The 25,997-nt window shown below is 43.6% G+C and overlaps 2 protein-coding genes across 6 annotated transcripts in view; one reads left to right on the top strand and one right to left on the bottom strand.

Annotated features, from left to right (window-relative positions):
• Positions 1–7,900, top strand: part of LOC106594527 (general transcription factor IIF subunit 1) — a 61,557-nt gene extending 53,657 nt beyond the window's left edge. The window contains exons 9-14 of one of the 4 annotated variants that reach the window (XM_045715472.1): positions 5,505–5,563; positions 5,640–5,765; positions 5,898–5,968; positions 6,426–6,564; positions 6,752–6,905; positions 7,141–7,900. In XM_045715472.1, the coding sequence (XP_045571428.1) occupies positions 5,505–5,563; positions 5,640–5,765; positions 5,898–5,968; positions 6,426–6,564; positions 6,752–6,905; positions 7,141–7,345 (754 nt within the window). In that variant the 3' untranslated portion in view covers positions 7,346–7,900. Of the gene's footprint in view, positions 1–5,504; positions 5,564–5,639; positions 5,766–5,897; positions 5,972–6,422; positions 6,565–6,751; positions 6,906–7,140 lie in introns of all 4 variants that reach the window. The other 3 variants (XM_045715471.1, XM_045715470.1, XM_045715469.1) reach the window with 3 other exon arrangements.
• An 813-nt stretch (positions 7,901–8,713) lies between these two features.
• Positions 8,714–16,755, bottom strand: fcl (GDP-L-fucose synthetase). 2 transcript variants are annotated; one of them, XM_045714274.1, is made up of 11 exons: positions 16,609–16,755; positions 14,988–15,150; positions 14,356–14,482; positions 13,407–13,535; positions 13,028–13,101; positions 11,414–11,547; positions 11,146–11,210; positions 10,972–11,038; positions 10,797–10,876; positions 10,379–10,478; positions 8,714–10,144 (listed from the first exon to the last, which is right to left on the bottom strand). In XM_045714274.1, exons 2-11 carry the CDS (start codon positions 15,140–15,142, stop codon positions 10,089–10,091), a joined length of 987 nt encoding a protein of 328 aa, XP_045570230.1. In that variant the 5' UTR covers positions 15,143–15,150; positions 16,609–16,755; the 3' UTR covers positions 8,714–10,088.
• Between the last annotated feature and the right edge of the window lie 9,242 nt (positions 16,756–25,997).

The raw sequence follows: 25,997 nt of genomic DNA, 5'->3' as shown, positions 1-25,997 counted from the left end.
GACTCACAGATACACACGCACACAGACTCACAGATACACACACACACGCACACAGACTCACAGATACACACCCACACGCACACAGACTCACAGATACACACCCACACGCACACAGACTCACAGATACACACCCACACGCACACAGACTCACAGATACACACCCACATGCACACAGACTCACAGATACACACCCACACGCACACAGACTCACAGATACACACACAGACTCACAGATACACACACACAGACTCACAGATACACACAGACTCACAGATACACACCCACACACACACAGACTCACAGATACACCCCCACACACACACACACTCACAGATACCCACACACACACACACACACACACACACACACACACACACACACACACACACACAGACTCACAGATACACCCACACACAAACTCACAGATACACCCACTCACAGATACACACTCACAGATACACACACAACACACACACACTCACAGATACACACACAACACACACACACTCACAGATACACACACACACTCACAGATACACACACACACACACAGACTCACAGAGACCCACACACAGACTCACAGAGACCCACACACAGACTCACAGAGACCCACACACAGACTCACAGAGACCCACACACAGACTCACAGAGACCCACACACAGACTCACAGAGACCCACACACAGACTCACAGAGACCCACACACAGACTCACAGAGACCCACACACAGACTCACAGAGACCCACACACAGACTCACAGAGACCCACACACAGACTCACAGAGACCCACACACAGACTCACAGAGACCCACACAGAGACTCACAGAGACCCACACAGAGACCCACACAGAGACTCACAGATATACCCACACACAGACTCACAGATACCCACTCACAGATAAACCCACTCACAGATACACACACACACACACACACACACACACACACACACACACACACACACACACACACAGACTCACAGATACAGACTCACAGATACCCACATACAGACTCACATACAGACTCACAGATATACACACACACAGACTCACAGATACACACCCACACACACACAGACTCACAGATACACACCCCCACACACACACACAGACTCACAGATACACACAAACACACACACAGACTCACAGATACCCACACACACACTCAGAGATACCCACACACACACTCACAGATACCCACACACACACTCACAGATACCCACACACAGACTCAGATACCCACACACAGACTCAGATACACACACACACAGACTCAGATACCCACACACAGACTCACAGATACACACACACACACACACACACAGATACACAGATACACACAGACTCACAGATACACACACACACTCACAGACACACACAGACTCACAGAGACCCACACACAGACTCACAGAGACCCACACACAGACTCACAGAGACCCACACGCAGACTCAGAGACCCACACGCAGACTCACAGAGACCCACACGCAGACTCACAGAGACCCACACGCAGACTCACAGATACGCAGACTCACAGAGACCCACACGCAGACTCACAGAGACCCACACGCAGACTCACACATAAACCCACACGCAGACTCACAGATAAACCCACACGCAGACTCACAGATAAACCCTCACGCAGACTCACAGATAAACCCTCACGCAGACTCACAGATAAACCCACACACAGACTCACAGATAAACCCACACACAGACTCACAGATACACAGACTCACACATACACACACACAGACTCACACATACACACACACAGACTCACACATACACCCACACACACACAGACTCACACACAGACTCACACATACACCCACACACACAGACTCACAGATACACACACAGACTCACAGATACACACACAGACTCACAGATACACACACAGACTCACAGATACACACAGACTCACAGATACACACCCACACACACTCACAGATACCCACACTCACAGATACCCACACACAGACTCAGATACCCACACACAGACTCAGATACCCACACACAGACTCACAGATATCCACCCACACACAAACTCACAGATACCTACACACACACACACAGATACACAGACTCACAGATACACCCACACACAGATACACCCACACACAGACTCACAGATAAACCCACACACAGACTCACAGATAAACCCACACACAGACTCACAGATAAACCCACACACAGACTCACACATACACCCACACACAGACTCACACATACACCCACACACAGACTCACACATACACCCACACACAGACTCACACATACACATACACACACACACACACACACACACACACACACACACACACACACACACACACACACACACACACACAGACTCACAGATACACACCCACACGCACACAGACTCACAGATACACACCCACACGCACACAGACTCACAGATACACACCCACACGCACACAGACTCACAGATACACACCCACACGCACACAGACTCACAGATACACACACAGACTCACAGATACACACACAGACTCACAGATACACACACACAGACTCACAGATACACACAGACTCACAGATACACACCCACACACACACAGACTCACAGATACACCCCCACACACACACACACTCACAGATACCCACACACACACACACACACACACACACACACACACACACAGACTCACAGATACACCCACACACAAACTCACAGATACACCCACTCACAGATACACACTCACAGATACACACACAACACATACACACTCACAGATACACACACAACACACACACACTCACAGATACACACACACACTCACAGATACACACACACACACACAGACTCACAGAGACCCACACACAGACTCACAGAGACCCACACACAGACTCACAGAGACCCACACACAGACTCACAGAGACCCACACACAGACTCACAGAGACCCACACACAGACTCACAGAGACCCACACACAGACTCACAGAGACCCACACACAGACTCACAGAGACCCACACACAGACTCACAGAGACCCACACACAGACTCACAGAGACCCACACAGAGACTCACAGAGACCCACACAGAGACTCACAGAGACCCACACAGAGACCCACACAGAGACTCACAGATATACCCACACACAGACTCACAGATACCCACTCACAGATACCCACTCACAGATAAACCCACTCACAGATACACACACACACACACACACACACACACACACACACACACACACACACACACACACACAGACTCACAGATACAGACTCACAGATACCCACATACAGACTCACATACAGACTCACAGATATACACACACACAGACTCACAGATATACACACACACAGACTCACAGATAAACACACACACAGATAAACACACACACAGACTCACAGATAAAAACACACACAGACTCACAGATAAACACACACACACTCACAGATAAACACACACACAAACAGAGAGAGACACACACACACACACACACACACAGAGATACACACACAGACTCACAGATACACACACAGACTCACAGATACACACACAGACTCACAGATACACACACACACACAGACTCACAGATATACACACACAGACTCAGACTCACAGATATATACACATACAGTGCATTCGGAAAGTATTCAGACCCTTTGACTTTTTCCACATTTTGTTACGTTACAGCCTTATTCTAAAATGGATTAATTAAGTAAAAAAATCCTCATCAGTCTACAGACAATACCCCATAATGACAAAGCGGAACGTTTTTTTAGAAATGTTTTGCTAAATTATTAAATATAAAAAACTGAAATACTTAGTATTCAGACCCTTTTGCTATGAAACTCAAAATTGAGCTCAGGTGCATCCAGTTTCCATTGATCATTTTATTTAACATTTTATTTAACCAGTCAAGTCAGTTAAGAACAAATTCTTATTTACAATGATTACTCCTGCCAAACCCAGACGACGCTGGGCCAATTGTGCGCCGCCCTATGGGACTCCCAATCACGGCCGGTTATGATACAGCCTGGAACCGAACCAGGGTCTGTAGTAATGCCTCTAACACAGAGATGCAGTGCCTTAGACCGCTGCGCCACTCAGGAGCCTCTGTCAGGTTGGATGGGGAGCATCGCTTCACAGCTGTTTTCAGGTCTCCAGAGATGTTCATCCTTGAGATGTTTCTACAACTTGATTGGAGTCCACCTATGGTAAATTCAATTGATTGGACATGATTTGGAAAGGCACACACCTGTCTATATAAGGTCCCCCAGTTGACGGAGCATGTCAGAGCAAAAACCAAGCCATGAGGTTGAAGGAATTGTCCGTAGAGCTTCGAGACAAGATTGTGTCGAGGCACAAATCTGGGTAAGGGTACCAAAAAATGTCTGAGGCATTGAATGTTCCCAGTGACCTGCATCATTCTTAAATGGAAGAAGTTTGGAACCACCAAGACTTCCTGAATGACAACCATCTCTGCAGCACTCCACCAATCAGGCCTTTATGGTAGAGTAGCCAGACGGAAGCCACTCCTCAGTAAAAGGCACATGACAGGCCGCTTGGAGTTTGCCAAAAGGCACCTAAAGACTCAGACCATGAGAAACAAGATTGTCTGGTCTGATGAAACCAAGATTGAACTCTTTGGCCTGAATGCCAAGCGTCACATCTGGAGGAAACCTGGCATCATCCCTACAGTGAAGCATGGTGATGGCAGCATCATGCGGTGGGGATGTTTTTCAGCGGCAGGGATTGTGAGACTAGTCAGAATCGAGGGAAAGATGACTTGAGCACAGAGAGATCCTTGATGAAAACCTGCTCCAGAGCGGTCAGGACCTCAGACTGGTGCAACGGTTCACCTTCCAACAGGACAATGACCCTAAGCACACAGCCAAGACAACGCAGGAGTGGCTTCAGGACAAGTCTCTGAATGTCCTTTAGTGGCCCAGCCAGAGCCCGGACATGAACCCCATCGATCATCTCTGGAGAGACCTGAAAATAGCTGTGAAGCGACGCTCCCCATCTAACCTGACAGAGCTTGAGAGGATCTGCAGAGAATAATGGGAAACTCCCCAAATACAGGTGGTTTGGCATCATACCCAAGAAGACTTGAGGCTGTAATCACTGCCAGAGGTGCTTCAACAATGTACTGAGTAAAGGATCTGAATACATATGTAAATGTGATATTTCAGTTATTTTATTTTATGAAATTTCTAAAAAACTGTTTTTGCTTTGTCATTATGGGGTATTGTGTAGATTAATGAGGGGGGAAAACTATTTAATCACCCCTTTTGATCCATTTTAGAATAAGACTGTAACGTAACAAAATGTGGGGAAAGTCAAGGGGTCTGAATACTTTCTGAATGCACTGTACACCAGAACTTCTATTGACAACTGTAGGGTCACACACCAAAGACACTTGTAGAGCCATACACACAAACACTTCCTGCAACCTCTCATTTATTTTCTCACATCTGTTTCTCTCTTTCATCCCTTCCTCGCTCCTTACTCCCTTGTTCCTGCAGTTCAGAGGAAGAGGCCGGCGAAGAGAAGGCCAAGTCCAATAAAGAGGCCGTTCCCAAAGGTCAGAGGGCACCGCCATGGCAACAATACAACGTGTTCATGTGTGCGAATTCTAAGAACTTTAACTCTGTTCACAGGAATCGACGAGGCATCGGAGAGTGAGGAAGAGAGCGAGGAGGAGAAACAGAATGAGGAAGAGGGGAAAGAGGAGGAGGAGGAAGAGGAAGGGAAGAAGACCCCAGTCCAGACGAAGAAGAAGAGAGGTAGCAGTTTTTCTTCTTCTTTAGAATCTTTACTGATCAGGTATCACAGGGAAGTGGCAAGACTTGAACCCACGGAAATATACTGTTTTTGTTGAAGGGGGCTATGATGTGATAATGTTGTGTGTGTTTCAGACAGCAGCGGTGAGTCGGACACCTCGGAGGACAGCGACATCGATGGAGAGGCAGCCTCCGCTCTCTTCATGGTGGTGTGTGTGTGTGTGAGAGTGTTAGTTTGTGTGTGGTCCCTTTTGTAGTGCCACTGTTCAATGTCAACCCCACTTTCTCTCTTTCTCGCAGAGATGGAGTCTTGATATCGTGTTCTTGATCTGGGTTACGGTGCCCAAGATCTGGGGCTTTTCTAAAAGTCTTGAACAAGACTGGTAGTTGATGAACCTGATACCATATTTTGTAGTTTCTATGTGGCACAAAAGGGGTGACACAACACACAATTTCCAGGGTATCTTGCTTCCCTAGTGTGGCAGCAGTGTGGGCAGAAAAACAGGCCTCTGTCTTGGTTTTCCACATTTCAACTGGTCTTGGTGTGGTAATGGTCTGCTAACACTGTCTCTTTCTTGGTCTGGATCTTGAGAGGTTGAGAGTGGCTCTCGTGGACTTTGCTCTTGACGTTCCCCATTTCCTCACTACCCCCCCCCCCAGAAGAAGCGTACTCCTCCTAAGCGCGGTGGTGGGCGTGGCTCTGGAGGCAGCTCCAGGACTGGCAGTCGCCCTGGAACACCGTCCATAGACTCCGCCTCCACCTCCAACACACTCCGAGCCGCCGCTAGCAAACTGGAGCAAGGTACACTCACACACACATTTTCACAGATGAGAAATGGATATTTATATTTGTAATGTTTTCATTTATATTTACATATTCACAGAATCTAAAAGTTTTATTTTGTTTGTGCTACCTTAAGGCTATGTGTGACCTCAGCACTGCATGCTAAAACTGTCTCCGTCACCCTGCTCCCTCCCTCCCCTCACAGGTAAGAGACAGGTGGTGGGTGGTAGCTCTGAGTCTCCAGCTGCCAAGAGGCTGAAGATGGAGTCCAGCAGTACGGCTGTCACCACCCAGAGTCCTGCCCCCTCAGGGAAGAGCACGCCACAGCCCCCCTCAGGCAAATCAACCCCCAGTTCCAGGTATATTCCTCCTCTTCAATATCTCCTGTTTGTTCACTTTTCTCACCCTTACCCTCTCTCTAGCTCACACACACACTCGTTCTTTCTCTCTCTCTTGCTCTCTCCTCTTTTCTCTGTCCGCTCCCACACGCACTGTCTTTCTTCTTATTCTCTCCCCTCTATCACCCACTTTCTCTCCCCACCACACACCCTCCCCCTGGTTTTGTGTCCCACTCTCCATCCTCCCTCTCCACAGTGACATTCAGCTGACGGAGGAGGCGGTGCGCCGCTACCTGATCCGGAAGCCCATGACCACCAAGGACCTGCTGAAGAAGTTCCAGACCAAGAGGACTGGCCTGAGCAGCGAGCAGACGGTCAACGTCCTGGCCCAGATCCTCAAACGCCTCAACCCCGAGAGGAAGAACGTCAACGACAAGATGCACTTCTACCTCACCGAGTAAACCGGGCTCGTGTTCATTAGGGCATGCGTTTTAAAATGGAAAATGAGTTCCTCTTTCAGTCCCTTTGGTGCCTAATGAACACGACCCAGGGAGGGAGGAGGAGAGGATGAGATGCTCCTCATTGATTGAGCAGCGGAAGGAGGAGAAGGATAGAACAGGGTCCTTGGAAGAGGAAGGCTAGAAGAGGAAGAGAGTGGAATAAGGTAGAAAGAAAAGCGTTACGCAGCTGTGATTTGAGATGCGGTGTAAACTAGCTTCAATATCTGTCTCTAGAAATGGTTTGAAGTCATCTGTACCTGTGGCAGTCCTTTCAGGTCAAACAACTTACAAGATATAGGTTTATCAATTAATTAGGCAGATGTGAAGGTATCAATGAAAACATTCCGTGTAGATCTTGCCTGCCGACTCACCTCCCACCACAAACAACTGGATTCAACAAGACAAGTGTGGGTTATTTTGTACGAATTGCCGTATCTCCCCAGGCCTCTATTTCTCATTTTAGAATTGTCTTTTTTGTTTATTTTCATTTGTAATAAAAACCCTGCTGTTGCCGTGGCTGGTCTCCTTGTCATGTTTCTGGTTGGTTTGCATAATTAGAAGCAGAACACTGGACAATGATGTCATACATCTTAAGGCTTTTCAATGAAGACACACTAACATTCTTTGAGGTTCTGCCAGAAGTCTACAGTGCTATCCAGTGGATTCATTGGAAATCTACTTTGCAGCAACTGTTGTGTATGTACTTACTTGGATAAGAGTAGTGTGTACTTCAATGACAGTCTACTGTTGGCCTGTACTTCTTCATGCCATGGAGAAGTGGTTATGTTTTAGCGAAACCATGTTCAGCAGAAGTCATTCATCATTATTCAGCATGACACGACAGGTGTAGGCTTATTAATGTTACACTTGCTTCTTCCTCTCCTGAGGAAAATTACTTTAAGATGTGCCAAGTAGAGTAAAATATACTGATGACACATCTGACCGTTTATTAATGGAGCGATTACTGGCAGATCCCAAATGATCTTGGCTTCCTCAGTGTTATCGTCAAACTTTGTTGACATTTGAAACTGTCGTATGACCCCTAAAAACCTTCTTCTTCCTGTCCTGTTTTTCTACAATCTGTAAAAAATAAAATCTACAATTTATAGATTTCATTTTTTACAGTGAGGTCCTAATTCTCAAGATTCTTCAGGAAGTTGACTTTATATTACAGTGTCTGATGGCTCTACATAGGTTGGCCTATTCTAGTTTATGTTCATCCCAGATAAATCACATGGGGTGTCTATCTTCTTTTAACACAAACCAGTATTATGATCTGCAGTGACTGGACCGAGGCCAGTGATTGATGAGAAACAGTTGGCTCCAATGTTTAGATCCAGGGTACTTTACTTTAGGCTTATACTTGTTTTGTAGTGAGAAAACATGTCATACAGCGTCACTCTCAACGACTGACACATTCTTAAATCAAGAAAATGTCTGTTCATATTTTTGTCAATATTCAATCAGAAATAGATCATACACTTCAACTAGATATTTTAGATATTAAAATTAAAATAATGTGACGTATTTGAGTGTAAACACATGAGCCTGCAGTATTGCTCATAGTAACTGGTAGTCATACTGTAGGTGATCAGGAGGCTGGACCAGTTCTGCCACCATCAGGGAAGGACACGTAATGGTGGACATAATCAGGGATTGACCTTAAGGGTTGCCCTATTGCCTGGAGCAATTGAACTGAGCAGTCGGGCAAGTTGAACCTGCTCTGAGGTTCCCCCAGGTGATTTTCCTGGTTCCTCCCCATTGTTTAAGTGAAAGACGGACAATTTATGGCATCCAGACAAGTTGAACTTGCTCTTGCTCTGTGGTTGCCCCATTAGGCAGGGGATTTTTTTTAACTGAATTTCAGTAGCCTAACATAGGGGCTACACTTACATTGTTTTGGTCCTGCTACACAGGAAGTATAACTTTTGGTCAGGGCGAGCAGAGCGCCAGACAATACTATATCCTATTGCTCTCGGTTGTGAGCTGTGCGTCTAAATCTAACTCTCCCAGAGCCGGTATGCTTACAACCGGGTTGTAGAAGGGTCTCATGTGCTGCAAAAGTTACGTATCCAAATGGATTTTTCTGCTTCCTAGCATGCTAGCAGATAGCACAATGACTGGAAGTCTATGGGTAACACTAGTTAGCATTGGCTCACAAAACTACCTTTAAGTTCCTTCATACTGGACATAGAGACATAAAAATGGTATCCAGGAGTTCAACAGACTCTGGGGAAGTAGATAATGGGCCTCATTGCCAAAATCCCAAAGTATCCCTTTAAGTGACCATTTTGCTTGTAAACAATTACTTTAACATTTTCTGTCAAGTGACAGTAATCATCAGGCAACCAACAAAAAATACTGCTGTCTGATGGGCAAGAGCCTTTCTAACCTTAATGTCAATCCCTGACATCAATGGTGCAAATAGAGGAGAAAGGATCCAAAATGGTTTCCAGACAGTTCTGGGGAGAACAGCAAGGTGTGGTATTGTGAGTGCAGAAATTGTGAGTGCTGTGTGCCTTTACTTCATGCCCACTGATCTGACAGAACTTAACCGGCCATATGGTGAAACCTATCCAGAACTTTCACTTATCAGTTGACATGAAGGCAAGGACAGAAGACTAGGAAGGCACAGTTGTAGTAACGGGACATAGCCCTCGTCTTTTTCATTAAACAATATTCATGTCTCAATCTTCATTGGTCTTCATGTTCGGGCTATGTCGTAGTTGTTCACGAACCAATCACAGGTCTTCTTGATACCTGTAGGGGAGGAGAGACACAGTCAGTCATCTATGGATACTGTGCATTTTGGAAGAGTGGTTTAATCGCTGTGAAAGTTCCTTTCATCACAATCATAAAACGACCAATAACCAGATAGGTATCAAATATCATGCTGTAATGCGTCTGTGTTATTTACAAGGCAACTAATTCCAACTACAATATTGAGTTGTTTTCTGGACAGAAAATACAACCCTCAATATTTGGATCTCTGACCTTCAGAGAGCGGCGTGAAGGTGAAGTCAGGGAGGTAGCGTCGCAGCTTGGCGTTGCTGGCCGTCTTCTTCATCTGACCGTCTGACTTGCTGGTGTCGAACTGATGTCATAGGTCAAGGGCCACAAAACGCAAAGCACAGGGAGATGACATAATTACAGTGCAACGGATATGGGTGGTAGCCAGTCCGAGTGGGCTTTTAATGTACTACATCTGTACGTCTGTCAGTCCAACAGGTGTAATGAACCTCTAGATGTGGTTGCTGGTGTTGTACTAAGGTTCTACTAGATTGGTTCTAGACACTGATCTAAGATCAAATTTGAATAATGGTTAAGGTAAGGAATTGGGGAAGATACACTGATCCTATATCTGTGCCTAGGGGCAACTCCTATCAGGTGTACACAGCCTGTAGAAGGATACAACTATTTGACCTTTGAAGTCCAGGGCATCTGCAATCATCTCTACGGCGTCCTTGATGGGGAGCTCCTCCTCCTCCCCTACTGTGAGAGACAAGTGACAAAGGAGCTTGGTCCAGTTACATATGGTACACACACGCACATTGACTGATCACCCACACACACTATGTTGGACTCACCAGAGAGAATGATGGGGTCAATCTCATCATACTCCCGCAGCACCCAGAGGAACAGACGTGCTACATCCTGAGAAAACACACACACAGATTTAACGTATACACACACATATCTGACACACACACACACACACACACACACAGACAGACAGAGAGAGATTAATTCACTAAACATACCAGAGAGTAGATGAATTGTCTCCTCGGTGTTCCGGAGCCCCACACCTGTAGCGGGGCTCCCTCCTCTGTTAGAAGGAGAGTAGAAAGGAGTAAGTGTTTGTATCTGTGTGTGTGTGTGTGTGTGTGTGTGTGTGTGTGTGTGTGTGTGTGTGTGTGTGTGTGTGTGTGTGTGTGTGTGTGTGTGTGTGTGTGTGTGTGTGTGTGTGTGTGTGTGTGTGTGTGTGTGTGTGTGTGTGTGTGTGTGTGTGTGTGTGTGTGTGTTACTTACTTTTAGCAGCATATGTCTTATGCATGAGTGCCGAGAGCACGTGACCATTTTCAAAGTTGAAGTTGTCATAGGGACCATACACGTTAGTCGGGATTACGGCGGTGTAGCGACGCCCATGCTGCGCAAAGTATCCCCTGTTGTCAATCAAGTCCACACACACACACACACACACACACACACAATCATGTTGTTGTTAGAACATTAATGACCCACTCCAGCTATTTTTTTTAAACAATATTCTAAGTACACATACAGTAAAAGGTACAAATCCTTAAGGGTAGAATTGTTTTTGGGGGGGCCAAATAGTGTTTTTTTTTTTGACACAATGGCGAAATTCAAGGAGTTGGCAATTCAAGGGGTTGGTCTGATGGATGCATATCAATGTCATCGGCCTTCCCTCTTGCTTCCCAGAACAATAGCAGAGCAATAGAAGTTCCATGGAAGTTGTGGGAACATATGTTTTTGGTTTCCCTATTGGTTCTGGGAACAAAAGCCTAAGTTTCCTGACTGGTGAAACTGACTTTTTTTACATTCTGAGAACATTCTTTTTTTGGTTGCAGGGACGTTCTGAGAACATTTTACAATGATTCCCTGAAAGTTTTCCTGTGAGGTTTTATTAATGTTCTGATAATGAAATTATAGGTTATTTGAAGGTAATTGAATAACGTTCTGAGAACATGTTTCAATAAGACTTTTAATAACACTGCTAGCTTAGGTTAACTGTTTTGAACACCAAGCACAGATGGGACACATGGAAATTAAATTGCTTAGGCATTAATCATGCAAACACATCCCTTTTTTATTGTCACACGGAGCCTATAAGATTTGAACCTACGATCTTATGTTTGCTATCCATGGAATCAGTCCACCGGCACCACCAGGTTGGAGCTAGCATGGCATGTTTTGTAACTTATACAAAGCTGTGTATTTTAGTCTATTCAAACAGACCCCATTTCAAAGGAAACAAGCACTCATAAAGATCAGGTGTGGACAATTAGTGGGTGAGGCCACTTCCTGAACTCACTTAACAAGATAGAGGATAGAGAGAGTTTTGTTGACGCTGAGAACGGAATGTATATGTTAATAAATAACATTTTTAGAACGCTCTTGTGGTTTTAATGGAAAGTTTTCTTAATGTTCTGAGAATATTACTAAATAGAACCATGAGGAAACCTGTAGGAAACGTTACGCTGAAGTACTGAAATTCCCACATAATAACGTTGTTTCTTAATGTTCTCTGAACAATTTGAGAACATTACTTTAAATAGAACCATGAGGAAACCTGTAGGAAACATTATGCTGAAATTCTGAAATTCCCACAGAAGAACGTTGTTTCTTAACTTTCTGAGAGCATAACTTTAAATAGAACCACGAGGAAACCTGTAGGAAATGTTATGCTAAAGTACTGAAATTCCCACATAAGAAACATATGGTTCTCAGAACATTATGTGCTATGCTGGGCTGTGCCATGTAATGAGGGACCTGCACCAGCTACAGAAATGCATCTTTTGTTAAGTTCATCAGGTGATAAATGAGGTGCTAGGGAGGCTGGAGTGGGTCTTTCAAATGTGTGCTAATGTACCTGCACAGGTAACAGTTTAGTCACCAGCTCACCTGTTCTGGATATCAATCATTCTTTTGGCATGGGAGTAGCCAAAGTTCGAGTCGTGTGGAGGCCCATTGTGGATCTGTGGGAAGGGGAAGAAAGCATGAGTGATCATACACCAGCTTTTATTAAACATCACAGTTTGGAGGGCAAGAGGTTCCCAAACATACAGTAGTTCTACTGTCCTTGGGCACTTTCTAGGTTGAGTCCCAAATGGCACTTTATACTGTTGAACTCCTACTTTTGACCAAGGTCATTAGGGCTCTGGTTAAAAATAATGCACTATATAGGGAATTGGGTGCCATTTAATGCCACCATAGTATTTTAGTATTAAGGTTAAACACAACATGCTCTCATTGATATGGTCTTACTGGTTGTTAAACTAACCATGCTCTCATCGATAGGGTATGTGGTCTTGTCAGGAAAGATGCAGCTGGACAGACAGGACACCACCTTGGTGACGCCCCTTTCGTGAGACGTCTGCAGCACGTTGTCATTGATGCGAAGGTTGTCCCTCTGTGAAGGCAAAACACCATTGTCTCAATTCAAGTACAAACCTGTATTGCGACTTTACACAATAACTTGTTTTTACACAAACTCAAAGACTGCATTTGGAGACAGTGATAAGAAGCTCCCCTGTAAACACTCCTCACTAACACTCAGCCCGTGATGAGCACGCACATCGGCTCAGCCTTTGTCTGCGAATCCATCTCTCACTCAAACAATGCTAACTTTTATTTTTTCAGTTGTGATAATCACAAAATGTTATTACGCTGTAGTCCGTCATTGTAAATACGTATTTGTTCTTAACTGACTTGCCTAGTTAAATAAAGAATTAAATAAAAAATTCAATAATAAACTGATGGATTAATACCCTTTTGGAATTAAGATTAATACATTTGCCAACAAAGTCACTGTGTAAACTTCGCTTTGATAAATTCAATTGAATTTCAGCCTAGTTGCCCGGCCAGGCGAACATGGACATTTCTATTTAGGTCATTCAGCAGAAGATCTTTTCCAGAGCTGCTTCCAGTCGGTGCATTCAACCGGTAGCTAGATAAGACAAACCATTTCACGGACTGGCCTTTAGGCAGTTCAGGCAAAATGTCAGATAGGCTGGTTCCATCTTCAGCCCATCAGCCTGTCTAAACTGGGGGTTTTGTACACAAAGATCATTATTTGGTTAACAATTGGAGCCGCCAGGCAAAAAATGGGCCAGTGAGTTAGAAATGCCCGTTCCGAATTTCTGGTCCCATCTCTGATTGCACAAATGTACTTTAGGACAGAAACGTATAGCCTAGGTATTGAAACAAACTGGGTAGTTAGGTAAGCTCACCAGAAAGTGTAGGTTCTCCTTCATGTGAAGATAGAGTCCTCCCACCTTGGCAGCCAGGTGGATTACATGGGTGGGCCGATACTTCTCAAACACTGCTCTTGTCTGTTGTAGATCTCTGGCAGAACAACTGTCATCATCATCATCATCATCCCATTTAATGGGAAACACATCAATCTCATAAAAGTATGCATGCACGAATGTAAGTAGCTAAACATTTAATGTGGTTCCAACAGGAACTATATAGAAACTCTATCTATATACTGTATCTATCTATACATCAATCTATATATCTATAGAATATAATATCAAATAATAGAATAGCAGAGAATAGAATATAATTATTTTTCCATGAGTGAACTTATTTGGGGGGTTAATTTGAACTATTTCGTTCCTGTTGGAACCACAAAACCAGCCCCAGATGTAAAGGGTCATAACAGGATTTCATACAGTGCAACATGACATACATTTCCTATAGAAATATGTTATGTAGAACATACATGCTGGTGTTTCTCGGGCATGGAGAATATGGGATCATGACATCTCTTGTATATAGGCTAGGCAATTTTTATCTGCAACGACCAAGCCTCAGACCAGCTCTGCTGAGAATATGAAGTTCATGTGACATAACTTACACGAGGTTGGCCTCTTTGGAGGACAGGAAGGTCCACTGCTCGCCCTCGAGACAGCCGCCTTCTTGTTTCACCACGTGCTCGATGGCCTTCCCGACCAATCCGGATCCGCCCGTGACGAGCACGCGCATCGGCTCAGCCTTAGTCTGCGAATCCATCTCTCACTCTGATCAAATAATGCTAACTTTAATTTTTCGGTTGTGATATTCACATACTGTTATTACGCTGAAGCCCTAAACAAAGTAGGCTGATATGAATGACAGTGTGATCATGGCCCTATTTATAGCCTACTTTACAACGTAATAATGATGTATTTTTTTTTTTTTACATTTAGGCTAATAAGGAATTAATCAAATATATGCTATACAACATCAAACGCAAGTTGAAAGGTATTAACACACTTTTCGTTTCATTTACAATTTCGTTGTAGCCTATTTGTTTAATCATGGAGGCTACTTTATTGTATTTATTTCCTATCTACATTTATTGACTTTTGTCTTTTGAAATAAATTAAATTTGGCATATTAAATATTAAGCCAAAAGGGGAGTGAATGGTATTATGACAATGTTAATATTAGCCTATCAAAAGGATAAACAAACAGCCTACGCCAATATCGACATACATTTCATTTCTAAATTTAACAATTTAGTTTAATCGAATGGGAAATAAGGGTTAGGCTATATTACAAAACAGTAGCCTATATTACAAAATCAGATTGTCATATAGGCTACACCACTGACATTATTTTAGCAAAGCAAACAAAATAGTAGCCTAAAAGTATATGAATTCTGTCGAAAGAAAATATCTACTAATATGTTAAATAGAATGTAGCCTAGCCTATAAAGGGCTTTATAGGACAAACATTTTTGGGAAATAATTGCAAATATTAATCGGTAGTATATGTGGGCTATTTTGAATTAAAATCAAAAAGTTAAACGTAATAATGTTGATAATACAAACCTAAGAATAGTTATACATTTAGGCTAATAAGGAATTAATAACATGCAATACATCAAACGCAAGTTTAAATGTATTAACACACTTTTCGTTTCATTTACAATTTCGTTGTAGCCTATTTGATTAATCATGGAGGCTACTTTGTATTTATTTCCTATATACATTTATTAACTTTTTTCTTTTGAAATACATTTAATTTGTCATATTAAACATTAAGCTCAAGAGTCCAAAACGGGAGTGAATTGCATTATGATCATGTTAATTTTAGCAAAAGGACAAATAGTTTACGCCAATACCAACAGACACAGTATTTAATTTAAAAATAACAATGTGTTTAATCGAAATAACAATAGTATATTACAACATCAGATGATCATCTAGGCTACAACACTGACATTTTAGCAACACAAACAAGAGTAGGCTAAAAGTAGCATATACGAAGTTTGTCGAAAGAAAATTTCTATGTTGAAGTCAAACGCACCCATTCATTCAACCAAAAGGCCTGTACATATAGGACAAACATTTATAAAGGCAAAACATATTAATCCGTATAGTTTACGTGAGCTATTTTGAATTATAATCAGTCACATTTTTAACTCGGCAAGACCCTCGTGTTATTTTGTATGTATCTTATCAATACACAAAGTTAAATGTATGAATTCAAACCTGTAAAATGATTCGTTAGAATTTTCCTCCTAGAATAAAGTCGGTATTACATCCTATTTCTGATCGCTCGAGTACACGAATGAGGCGTAGGCTCTCTCTTGTCTTGCACGCTAACCAATCAACAGGAAAGCCGCAGGCGCAAGGTGGAGTCGCTTTTATACGCTACCTGTGACCAACACTCTTAAAGAAAAAGGGTTCTACTGAGAGTAGTAGCCTTACAGGTGACTATCCCAGTTTCTCGCACCATCACTCACGTACCACACCACATTAAGAAAATACCAGGACTGTTAAGATACAGTCAGGGGCGAAAATCTGATATCAACTTTGGAGGGGACAATTACATTACATTTTCTCAAGAGCAATTCCTGAGGGGGACACCAAAAGTAGTGCTGTAACACATAGCCTACGTTTAATATGGCCGGTACCCAAAACTACACAACTAATCACAACAGCAATACCATTGCCTTTAACAAATCTTAGTTCAGTCACCAGTTTAATTTGAGAGTGGGGGTATCCATGGCATTTTCCAATTATGTTCCTATTTTACAAGTAAAAAAAATTGAGAACCTTTCATAATGTTGCCAAACAAAGACTCAACAAACTTACCTGAGACTCCCTGTCTCTGCCAGTCTGTCCCTGCATATCTGTCCCCAACTCTGCTGTCTGTGTGCCATCTGTTGCCTGCTCTGCCTAATGACATCATTGTGAAACATTTTCATTAGAATTTCATTTCTTTCTTATGAACATTTTATCAACTAGTCTTTGAGATATTAGGCTACGAGGGTTCTTACTTTGCGTTTTGGTGTACCGAAAAATACTCTGATGTCCGTCTTTTTTCTGCCATTTTTCTGCAATTTTTCTACCTGGTTGGCTACACACACACAGTATGTAGGTTATTTACAGTGACAAGAGTTGACAGCTGTATGAGTTCACCATTTACACAACATATGCTGCAACATTTTGTAATTTTAATCGTTTGTTTCATATTGGCTGGCTTCTAACAATAGCTGAATTTTCAAAGCTAGCGAGCACCAATTCAGTGGTGTTTGCTATAATCTTTGCTACCCAGGTTAAATAAAGGTGAAATAAAATATATAAATAAAAGTTCCCTTGCGACAATTTAGCTTTTGCAACGAGACCATTAAATATATTTAAAACAATGGTAGAAGAGAGTGTAGTTCTGTTCAGTTTATTGCTAACCTTATCACAGGGACTTTGAAGCACTAACTTACATGCATGCTGATCTTGGAATAAATTTACAATAGCAAAGATTCCATCTTTGACGATCCCACATAAATGGAATAGGTACTAGCTAGCTTAATAGTTAATATTTGCGCGCTAGCTCTGCATATTCAGCTAGTTTGTGTGCGCGATTGACTGGATTAACCTCACGTCAGTTACGTGCATTGAGTGCCTTTCAGACAGTAGATACGACCTCTACGTTACCTCGCAAGCTAAGGAACTGGCAGTGGATCAAACCATTGTGAGGCAAAGGGTGGGGGGGTCACAATCTTTTGAAACTTAAAAACAAGCTATTAAGTGTCTATAATCAGCACAATTGCTTTCATTGCGTATTATTAATATTATTTAAATTACATAGTTATGTTTCAGTGATATATTGGGGGGGACAAATCATATTTTTCCCAGGATGGGGGGGGGGTCGTGTCCCCCCGTCCCCCCCGGGATTTCCGCCCCTGGATACAGTTGAAGTCGGAAGTTTACATACACCTTAGCCAAATACATTTAAACTCAGTTTTCACAATTCCTGACATTTAATCCTAGTAAAAAAATCCCTGTTTTAGGTCAGTTAGGATCACCACTTTATTTGAAGAATGTGAAATGTCAGAATAATAGTGGAGAGAATTATTTATTTCAGCTTTTATTTCTTTCGTCACATTCCCAGTGGGTCAGAAGTTTACATGCACTCAATTAGTATTTGGTAGCATTGCCTATAAATTGTTTAACTTGGGTCAAACATTTCAGGTAGCCTTCCACAAGCTGCCCACAATAAGTTGGGGGAATTCTGGCCCATTCCTCCTGACAGAGCTGGTGTAACTGAGTCAGGTTTGTAGGCCTCCTTGCTCAATCATACTTTTTCAGTTCTGCCCACAGATTTTCTATAAGATTGAGGTCAGGGCTTTGTCACGGCCACTCCAATACCTTGACTTTGTTGTCCTTAAGCCATTTTTCCACAACTTTGGAAGTATGCTTGGGGTCATTGTCCATTTGGAAGACCCATTTGCGACCAAGCTTTAACTTCCTGACTGATGTCTTGAGATGTTGCTTCAATATATCCACATAATTTTCCTGCCTCATGATGCCATCTATTTGTGAAGTGCACCAGTCCCTCCTGCAGCAAAGCACCCCCACAACAGTGTGCTGCCACCCCCGTGCTTCACGGTTGGGATGGTGTTATAGATACTTTTGTACCTGTTTCCTCCAGCATCTTCACAAAGTCCTTTGCTGTTGTTCTGGGATTGATTTGCACTTTTCGCACCAAAGTACATTCCTCTCTAGGAGAAAGAACACGTCTCCTTCCTGAGCGGTATGACGGCTGCATGGTCCCACGGTGTTTATACTTGCGCACTATTGTTTTTACAGATGAACGTGGTACCGTCAGGGGTTTGGATATTGCTTCCAAAGATGAACCAGACTTGTGGAGGTCGACAATTTTTTTAGGAGGTCTTGGCTGATTTCTTTTGATTTTCCAATGATGTCAAGCAAAGAAGCACTGAGTTTGAAGGTAGGCCTTGAAATACATCCACAGGTACACCTCCAATTGACTCAAATTATGTCAATTAGCCAATCAGGAGCTTCTAAAGCCATGACATAATTTTTTGGAAGTTTTCCAAGCTGTTTAAAGGCACAGTCAACTTAGTGTATGTAAACTTCTGACCCACTGGAATTGTGATACAGTGAATTATAAGTGAAATAATCTGTCTGTAAACAATTGTTGTAAAAATGTGATTTTTTTTTTTAGAAAAAGTAGATGTCCTAACCGACTTGCCAAAACTATAGTTTGTTAACAAGACATTTGTGGAGTGGTTGAAAAACGAGTTTTAATGACTACAACCTAAGTGTATGTAAACTTCCGACTTCCACTGTAGGTTTGCTGAAAACATTTTTTTTCCCCCACTATAAATTTAATATAACTTCTGTTTTTTTTTATTTCACCTTTATTTAACCAGGTAGGCTAGTTGAGAACAAGTTCTCATTTACAACTGCAACCTGGCCAAGATAAAGCAAAGCAGTGCGACACAAACAACAACACAAAGTTATACATGGAATAAACAAACATACAGTCAATAACACAATAGAAAAGTCTATATACAGTGTGTGCAAATGAGGTAAGATAAGGGAGTTAAGGCAATAAATAGGCCAGAGTAGAGAAGAAATTACAATTTAGCAGATTAACACTGGAGTGATAGATGAGCAGATGATGATGTGCAAGTAGAAATACTGGCGTGCTAAAGAGCAGAAAAGTAAATAAAAACAATATGGGGATGAGGTAGGTAGATTGGGTGGGCTATTTACAGATGGACTATGTACAGCTGCAGCGATCGGTTAGCTGCTCAGATAGCTGATGTTTAAAGTTAGTGAGGGAAATATAAGTCTCCAGCTTCAGCAATTTTTGCAATTCGTTCCAGTCACTAGCAGCAGAGAACTGGAAGGAAAGGCAGCCAAAGGAGGTGTTGGCTTTGGGGATGACCAGTGAGATATACCTGCTGGAGCGCGTGCTACGGGTGGGCGTTGTTATAGTGACCAGTGAGCTGAGATAAGGTGGAGCTTTACCTAGCATAGACTTATAGATGACCTGGAGCCAGTGGGTCTGGCGACAAATATGTTATATTAATTCAAAAATTATAGACTGATAATTTCTTTGTCAGTGAGCAAACGCACAAAATCAGCAGGGGATCAAATACTTTTTTCCCTCACTGTATGAGGCCATGTTCTAAACAGAGTGAGTAAGGTAGTGTAGTAAACAAAGATTTCAAGACTAACAGTGGTAAAAGTAGTAGCCTACAATAAGGAAAAACTTGAGGTAAAAATACACTTTATCTAGTTGGCCTATATCCTAATCTGACTTTGGTGCAGGTCATGTTGTTCTTCACATTATTGCCTCTGGTAACCACAGAATATATCAAATAAAATCAGACTTTATTTTTCCTATGCACAAGATACAGAAGGCATACACAGTACAGAGAAATGGTTACTTGCATATTTGCATAGTAGCAATATTGTGACGACCCTCCCAGTATCGTGACGACCCTTCAGTTCAAATGACCTTGTGTTTGGACATAGGGTGCGTGGACTTCTATCTAACAGTCCCTGTTATCTTATGTGTGTGATTTCCGTCGACGCCTGTACACTGCTGGTGAAAGGGCTAATGAGAAGCTATCATCTTCACAGGAGAGGATGAAGGGCATATTTGATCGGCGAACTGAGCCTCGTCACTTTAGTCCAGGTGACCAGGTTCTTGCTCTGCTGCCAATTGTTGGTTCTCCTTTTCAAGCCAAGTTTCAAGGTCCATATTGTTATTTTGTTTGGTATTGTCCTGTTATGTCGCTTCTGTCTGTTCCCTTCTGGTCTCGTTTTCTTCTTTCCTCTTAAAGGTTGCTTCCTGTCCGCAAAGGTCGCTGAGGTCTGGTGGGACGAGGTTGGCTGGGGCAAGTGGACGTGTGAACACGTAACCTCCTCATCAATTTTGGGCGCAGAGGCTGGGTCAATTTGTTGTGTGACTGGTATGGTGTCCGGGGTCCTTGTTGCTCCCCGGTTTTATGGGGGGGGGTTGACAACCCTCCCACTCTGTCTGCCGAATTCTTTCTCTTTGCTCTTGTTTTCCTTAATAGGATGTCGGTGGGCGGAGCTGGGTTAATAAATATATTTTGTTATTCCTTATCTCCACGTTGTCTCCCTTTTTGTTACGAACTTCGAGCTGGTTCGTGACAATATCAAAAATAGAAAGTGTCCAGATACAATATTTTTATCAATATTTAATAACGAAGAGCTGATGCATACCCAGACACACTAAATTGATGGGTCATGTGAAAGAAATGCTATAACCACCCCACAGCCACATCTAGCTAAGTGGATGGGTCACTATAGTCTAGACATGTATTATGTGAAAGTGCGTCTATGTGTGTATGTTGTGTGAGTGTGTGTGTATGTGAGTGTGTGTGTTGGAGTGGCAGTATGTGAGTTTGTAGGTAGAGTCCAGTGAGTGTGCATAGAGCCAGTGCAAAAAAAATTGGTCAATACAAATAGTCAGGGTAGCCATTTGATTATCTGTTCAGCAGTTTTATGGCTTGGGGTAGAAGCTGTTCAGGAGCCTTTAAGTTCCAGACTTGGTGTTCTGGTACCGCTTGCTATGCGTAGGAGAAAGAACAGCCTATGACTTCGGTGGCTGGAATCTTTGACAATTTTTAGGGCCTTCCTCTGACACCGCTTGGCATAGTGGTGAGCTTGATGGTAGGGAGCACGGCCACAGTGATGTACTGGGCTATACTCTCTGTAGCACCTTACGGTCGGATGCCAAGCTGTTGCCATACCAAGCGGTGATGCAGCCAGTCAAGATGCTCTCAATGGTGCAGCTGTAGAACTTTTTTGAGGATCTGAGGGCCCATGCCAAATCTTTTTAGCTTCCTGTGGGGAAAGAGGCCGTGTCGTCCCTTCATGACTGTGTTGGTGTGTTTGGACCATGATAGGTCCTTGGTGATGTGGACACCTAAGAACTTGAAGCTCTTGACACGCTACACTACAGCCCCGTCGATGTGAATGGTGGTGAGCTCGGCCATCCGTTTCCTGTAGTCCACAATCAGCTCCTTTCTCTTGCTGACATTGAGGTAGAGGTTGATGTCCTGGCACCACACTAACAGGTCTATGACCTCCTCCCTATAGGCTGTCTAATTGTCATTGATGATTAGGCCTACCACCGTTGTGTCATCGGTAAACTTATTGATAGTGTTGGAGTCGTGTGCGGTCATGTAGGTGTGGGTGAACAGGGAGTACAGGAGGGGACTAAGCACACACCTTTGTTGAGCCCCCGTGTTGAGGGTCGTTGCCAACCCTCACCACCGGGGGGGCGGCCCATCTGGAAGTCCAGGATCCAGTTGCAGAGGGAGGTGTTTAGTCCCAGGTTCCTTAGCTTAGTGATGAGCTTGGAGGACAATATGGTGTTGAACGCTGAGCTGTAGTCAATGAAAAGCATTCTCACATAGGTGTTTGTTTTGTCCAGGTGGGAAAAGGGCAGTGTGGAGCGCAATACAGATTGCGTCATCTGTGGATCTGTTGGGGCAGTATGCGAATTGCAGTGTTTCCAGGGTGTCTGCGATGATGGTGTTTATGTGACCATGACCAGCCTTTCATGGCAACAGATGTGAGTGCTACGGGGCAAAAGTCATTTAGACAGGTTACCTTGGCGTTCTTGGGCACAGGGACTATGGTGGTCTGCTTGAAACATGTAGTTATTGTAGAATGGGTCAGGGAGAGGTTGAAAATGTCAATGAAGACACTTGCCAGCTGGTTAGAGCATGCTCTGAGTACGGGCCCTGGGAATCTGTCTGGCCCTGCGGCTTTGTGAATGTTAATTAACCTGTTTAAAGGTCTTAGTCAACTGGAACAGCTGGTACTCTCATGCATGGTTCAGTGTTTCTTGCCTCAAAGCGAGCATAGAAGGCATTTAGCTCGTCTGGTAGGCTTGTGTCACTTGGCAGCTTGCGGCTGGCTTTCCTTTTTTAATCTGTATTACGTTCTCCCCTCGGGTGTAGTTCGTCTGAGGAGGAGATGTAAATGCCTGGGCCTAAACACACCAGGTAAACCAGATGAAAGGGGAAAAAATTGTAGGGTGTAATGAGCTATAATAATCAGACCACAACCAGAACTCAATTTTAGCCCTCAGGGGATGTTTAGTGAAGTAATTAAATAAACAATATAAAACACCCATAAAGAAATCAGTAAGAAAACAAAAACTAACAACCACAACAAGGGAAGGTAAGAGAAGGGAATGTTTGGGATCGGGGTCCAAGTAATGAAAATAAACAAAAGGTCCCTCCTCTTCTACACACCTAATCCTTCCTAACACACTCTAAACCCTAGCCCACTGTCCTACCTGGTTCCAAGAAAATACAAGGGTGACACACACGGTCACTGTGGGGACGACGTCATCGTTGCACTTATTAATGAGGTCAGTGACTGATTTGGTCAATTTCTTAATGCCCTCAGATGAATCCCAGAACATATTCCAATCAGTGCTAGCGAAACAGTCCTGAAGCTTAGCATCCGCTTCATTGGACCACTTCCGTATTGAGCCGGTCACTGACACTTCCTGTTTGTGTTTTTGCTTGTAAGCAGAAATTAGGAGGATATAAATATGGTCGGATTTGCCAAATGGAGGATGAGGGAGAGCTTTGTATGCGTCTCTGTGTGTGGGGCAAAGATCATCTAGAGCTTTTTTGCCTTTATTTGCATAGGTGACAAGCTGGTAGACATTAGGAAAGAAGGATTTCAGTTTTCCTGCATTAAAATCACAGGCCACTAGGAGCGCTGCTTCTGGGTGAGCATTTTTGTGTTTGCTTATGGCCCTATACAGCACATTGGGTGCGGTCTTAGTGCCAGCATCGGTTTGTGGTGGTAAATAGTGTCGTCTACAGCTGAGGTATTCTAACTCAGGCGAGCAGAACCTCGAGACTTCCTTAATATTAGAGATTGGCACCAGGCTTTGTTAACAAAGAGAAACACAACCCTCCCTTCATTTTACCCTACGCTGCCGTTCTGTCCTGCCAATGCATAGAAAAAACAGCTGGATTTACATTTTCCATGTGCGTGTTTAGTCACGACTCTGAGGAACATAGGATATTACAGTTCTTCAGATCATGTTGCTACGATAGTCTTGAACAGAGCTTGTCCAGTTTATTCTCAGCGATTTCACGGTTGCCAATAGAACAGATGGTAGAGGCGGTTTATCCACTTGCCGACGAATTCTCATCGGGTATCCCGCATGCCGGCCTGTATAACATCGCCTGTTCCTTTTTCGAGTGTTTGGGATTTGAGCCTGGTTCGGGATGAGCAGTAGGTCCTTCGCCACCGACTCATTGAAGTAATATTCAAAATTGAGTGTTCGCTGTTCTGAGGTCCAGAAGCTCTTTTCGGTCATAGGAAACAGTGGCGGAAACATTATGAAGAAAACAGATCAGCCCCCAAAAAAACACAAAATAGCACAATTGTTCAGGAGCCCGTAAAACTGCTGCTAAACTCAGCAAAAAAAGAAACGTCCTCTCACTGTCAACTGTTTATTTTCAGCAAACTTTACATGTGTAAATATTTGTATGAACATAACAAGATTCAACAACTGAGACATAAATTGTACGAGTTCCACAGACTTGTGACTAACAGAAATGGAATAATGTGTCCCTGAACAAAGGGGGGGAGGGGTCAAAATCAAAAGTAGCAGTCAGTATCTGGTGTGGCCACCAGCTGCATTAAGCACTGCAGTGCATCTCCTCCTCATGGACTGCACCAGATTTGCCAGTTGTTGCTGTGAGATGTTACCCCACTCTTCCGCCAAGGCACCTGCAAGTTCCCGGACATTTCTGGGGGGAATGGTCCTAGCCCTCACCCTCCGATCCAACAGGTCCCAGACGTGCTCAATGGGATTGAGATCCAGGCTCTTTGCTGGCTATGGCAGAACACTGACCTTCCTGTCTTGCAGGAAATCACGCACAGAATGAGCAGTATGGCTGGTGGCATTGTCATGCTGGAAGGTCATGTCAGGATGAGCCTGCAGGAAGGGTACCACATGAGGGAGGAGGATGTCTTCCCTGTAACGCACAGCGTTGCGATTGCCTGCAATGACAACAAGCTCAGTCCGATGATGCTGTGACACACTTCCCCAGACCATGATGGACCCTCCACCTCCAAATCGATCCCGCTCTAGAGAACAGGCCTCTGTGTAACGCTCATTCTTTTGACGATAAATGCAAATCCGACCATCACCCCTGGTGAAACAAAACCGCGATACGTCAGTGAACAGCACTTTTTGCCAGTCTTGTCTGGTCCAGCGACGGTGGTTTTGTGCCCATTCGCGACGTTGTTGCCGGTGATGTCTGGTGAGGACCTGCCTTACAACAGGCCTACAAACCCTCAGTCCAGCCTCTCTCAGCCTATTGCGGACAGTCTGAGCACTGATGGAGGGATTGTGCATTCCTGGTGTAACTCAGGCAGTTGTTGTTGCCATCCTGTACCTGTCCCCAGGTGTGATGTTCGGATGTACCGTTCCTGTGCAGGTGTTGTTACACGTGGTCTGCCACTGCGAGGACAATCAGCTGTCCGTCCTATCTCCCTGTAGTGCTGTCTTAGGGGTCTCACAGTACGGACATTGCAATTTATTGCCC

Source organism: Salmo salar, chromosome ssa03, assembly GCF_905237065.1.
Source record: "Salmo salar chromosome ssa03, Ssal_v3.1, whole genome shotgun sequence".
In the NCBI taxonomy this organism is placed as follows: Eukaryota; Metazoa; Chordata; class Actinopteri; order Salmoniformes; family Salmonidae; genus Salmo; species Salmo salar.
Note: the sequence above shows the minus strand (reverse complement) of the source record. Positions and strands in the feature narration are given on the sequence as shown.

What these genes read in the sequence shown, in the direction of transcription:
- fcl (XM_045714274.1), bottom strand. Translation starts at nt 15,142, where the DNA reads ATGGATTCGCAGACTAAGGCTGAGCCGATGCGCGTGCTCGTCACGGGC. An exon ending in TCCAAAGAGGCCAACCTCGT is followed by an intron (nt 14,483 to 14,987) that starts GTAAGTTATGTC and finishes TGATGATGACAG; the next exon opens with TTGTTCTGCCAGAGATCTAC. An exon ending in ACTTCAAAGGTCAAATAGTT is followed by an intron (nt 10,479 to 10,796) that starts GTATCCTTCTAC and finishes CTATGACATCAG; the next exon opens with TTCGACACCAGCAAGTCAGA.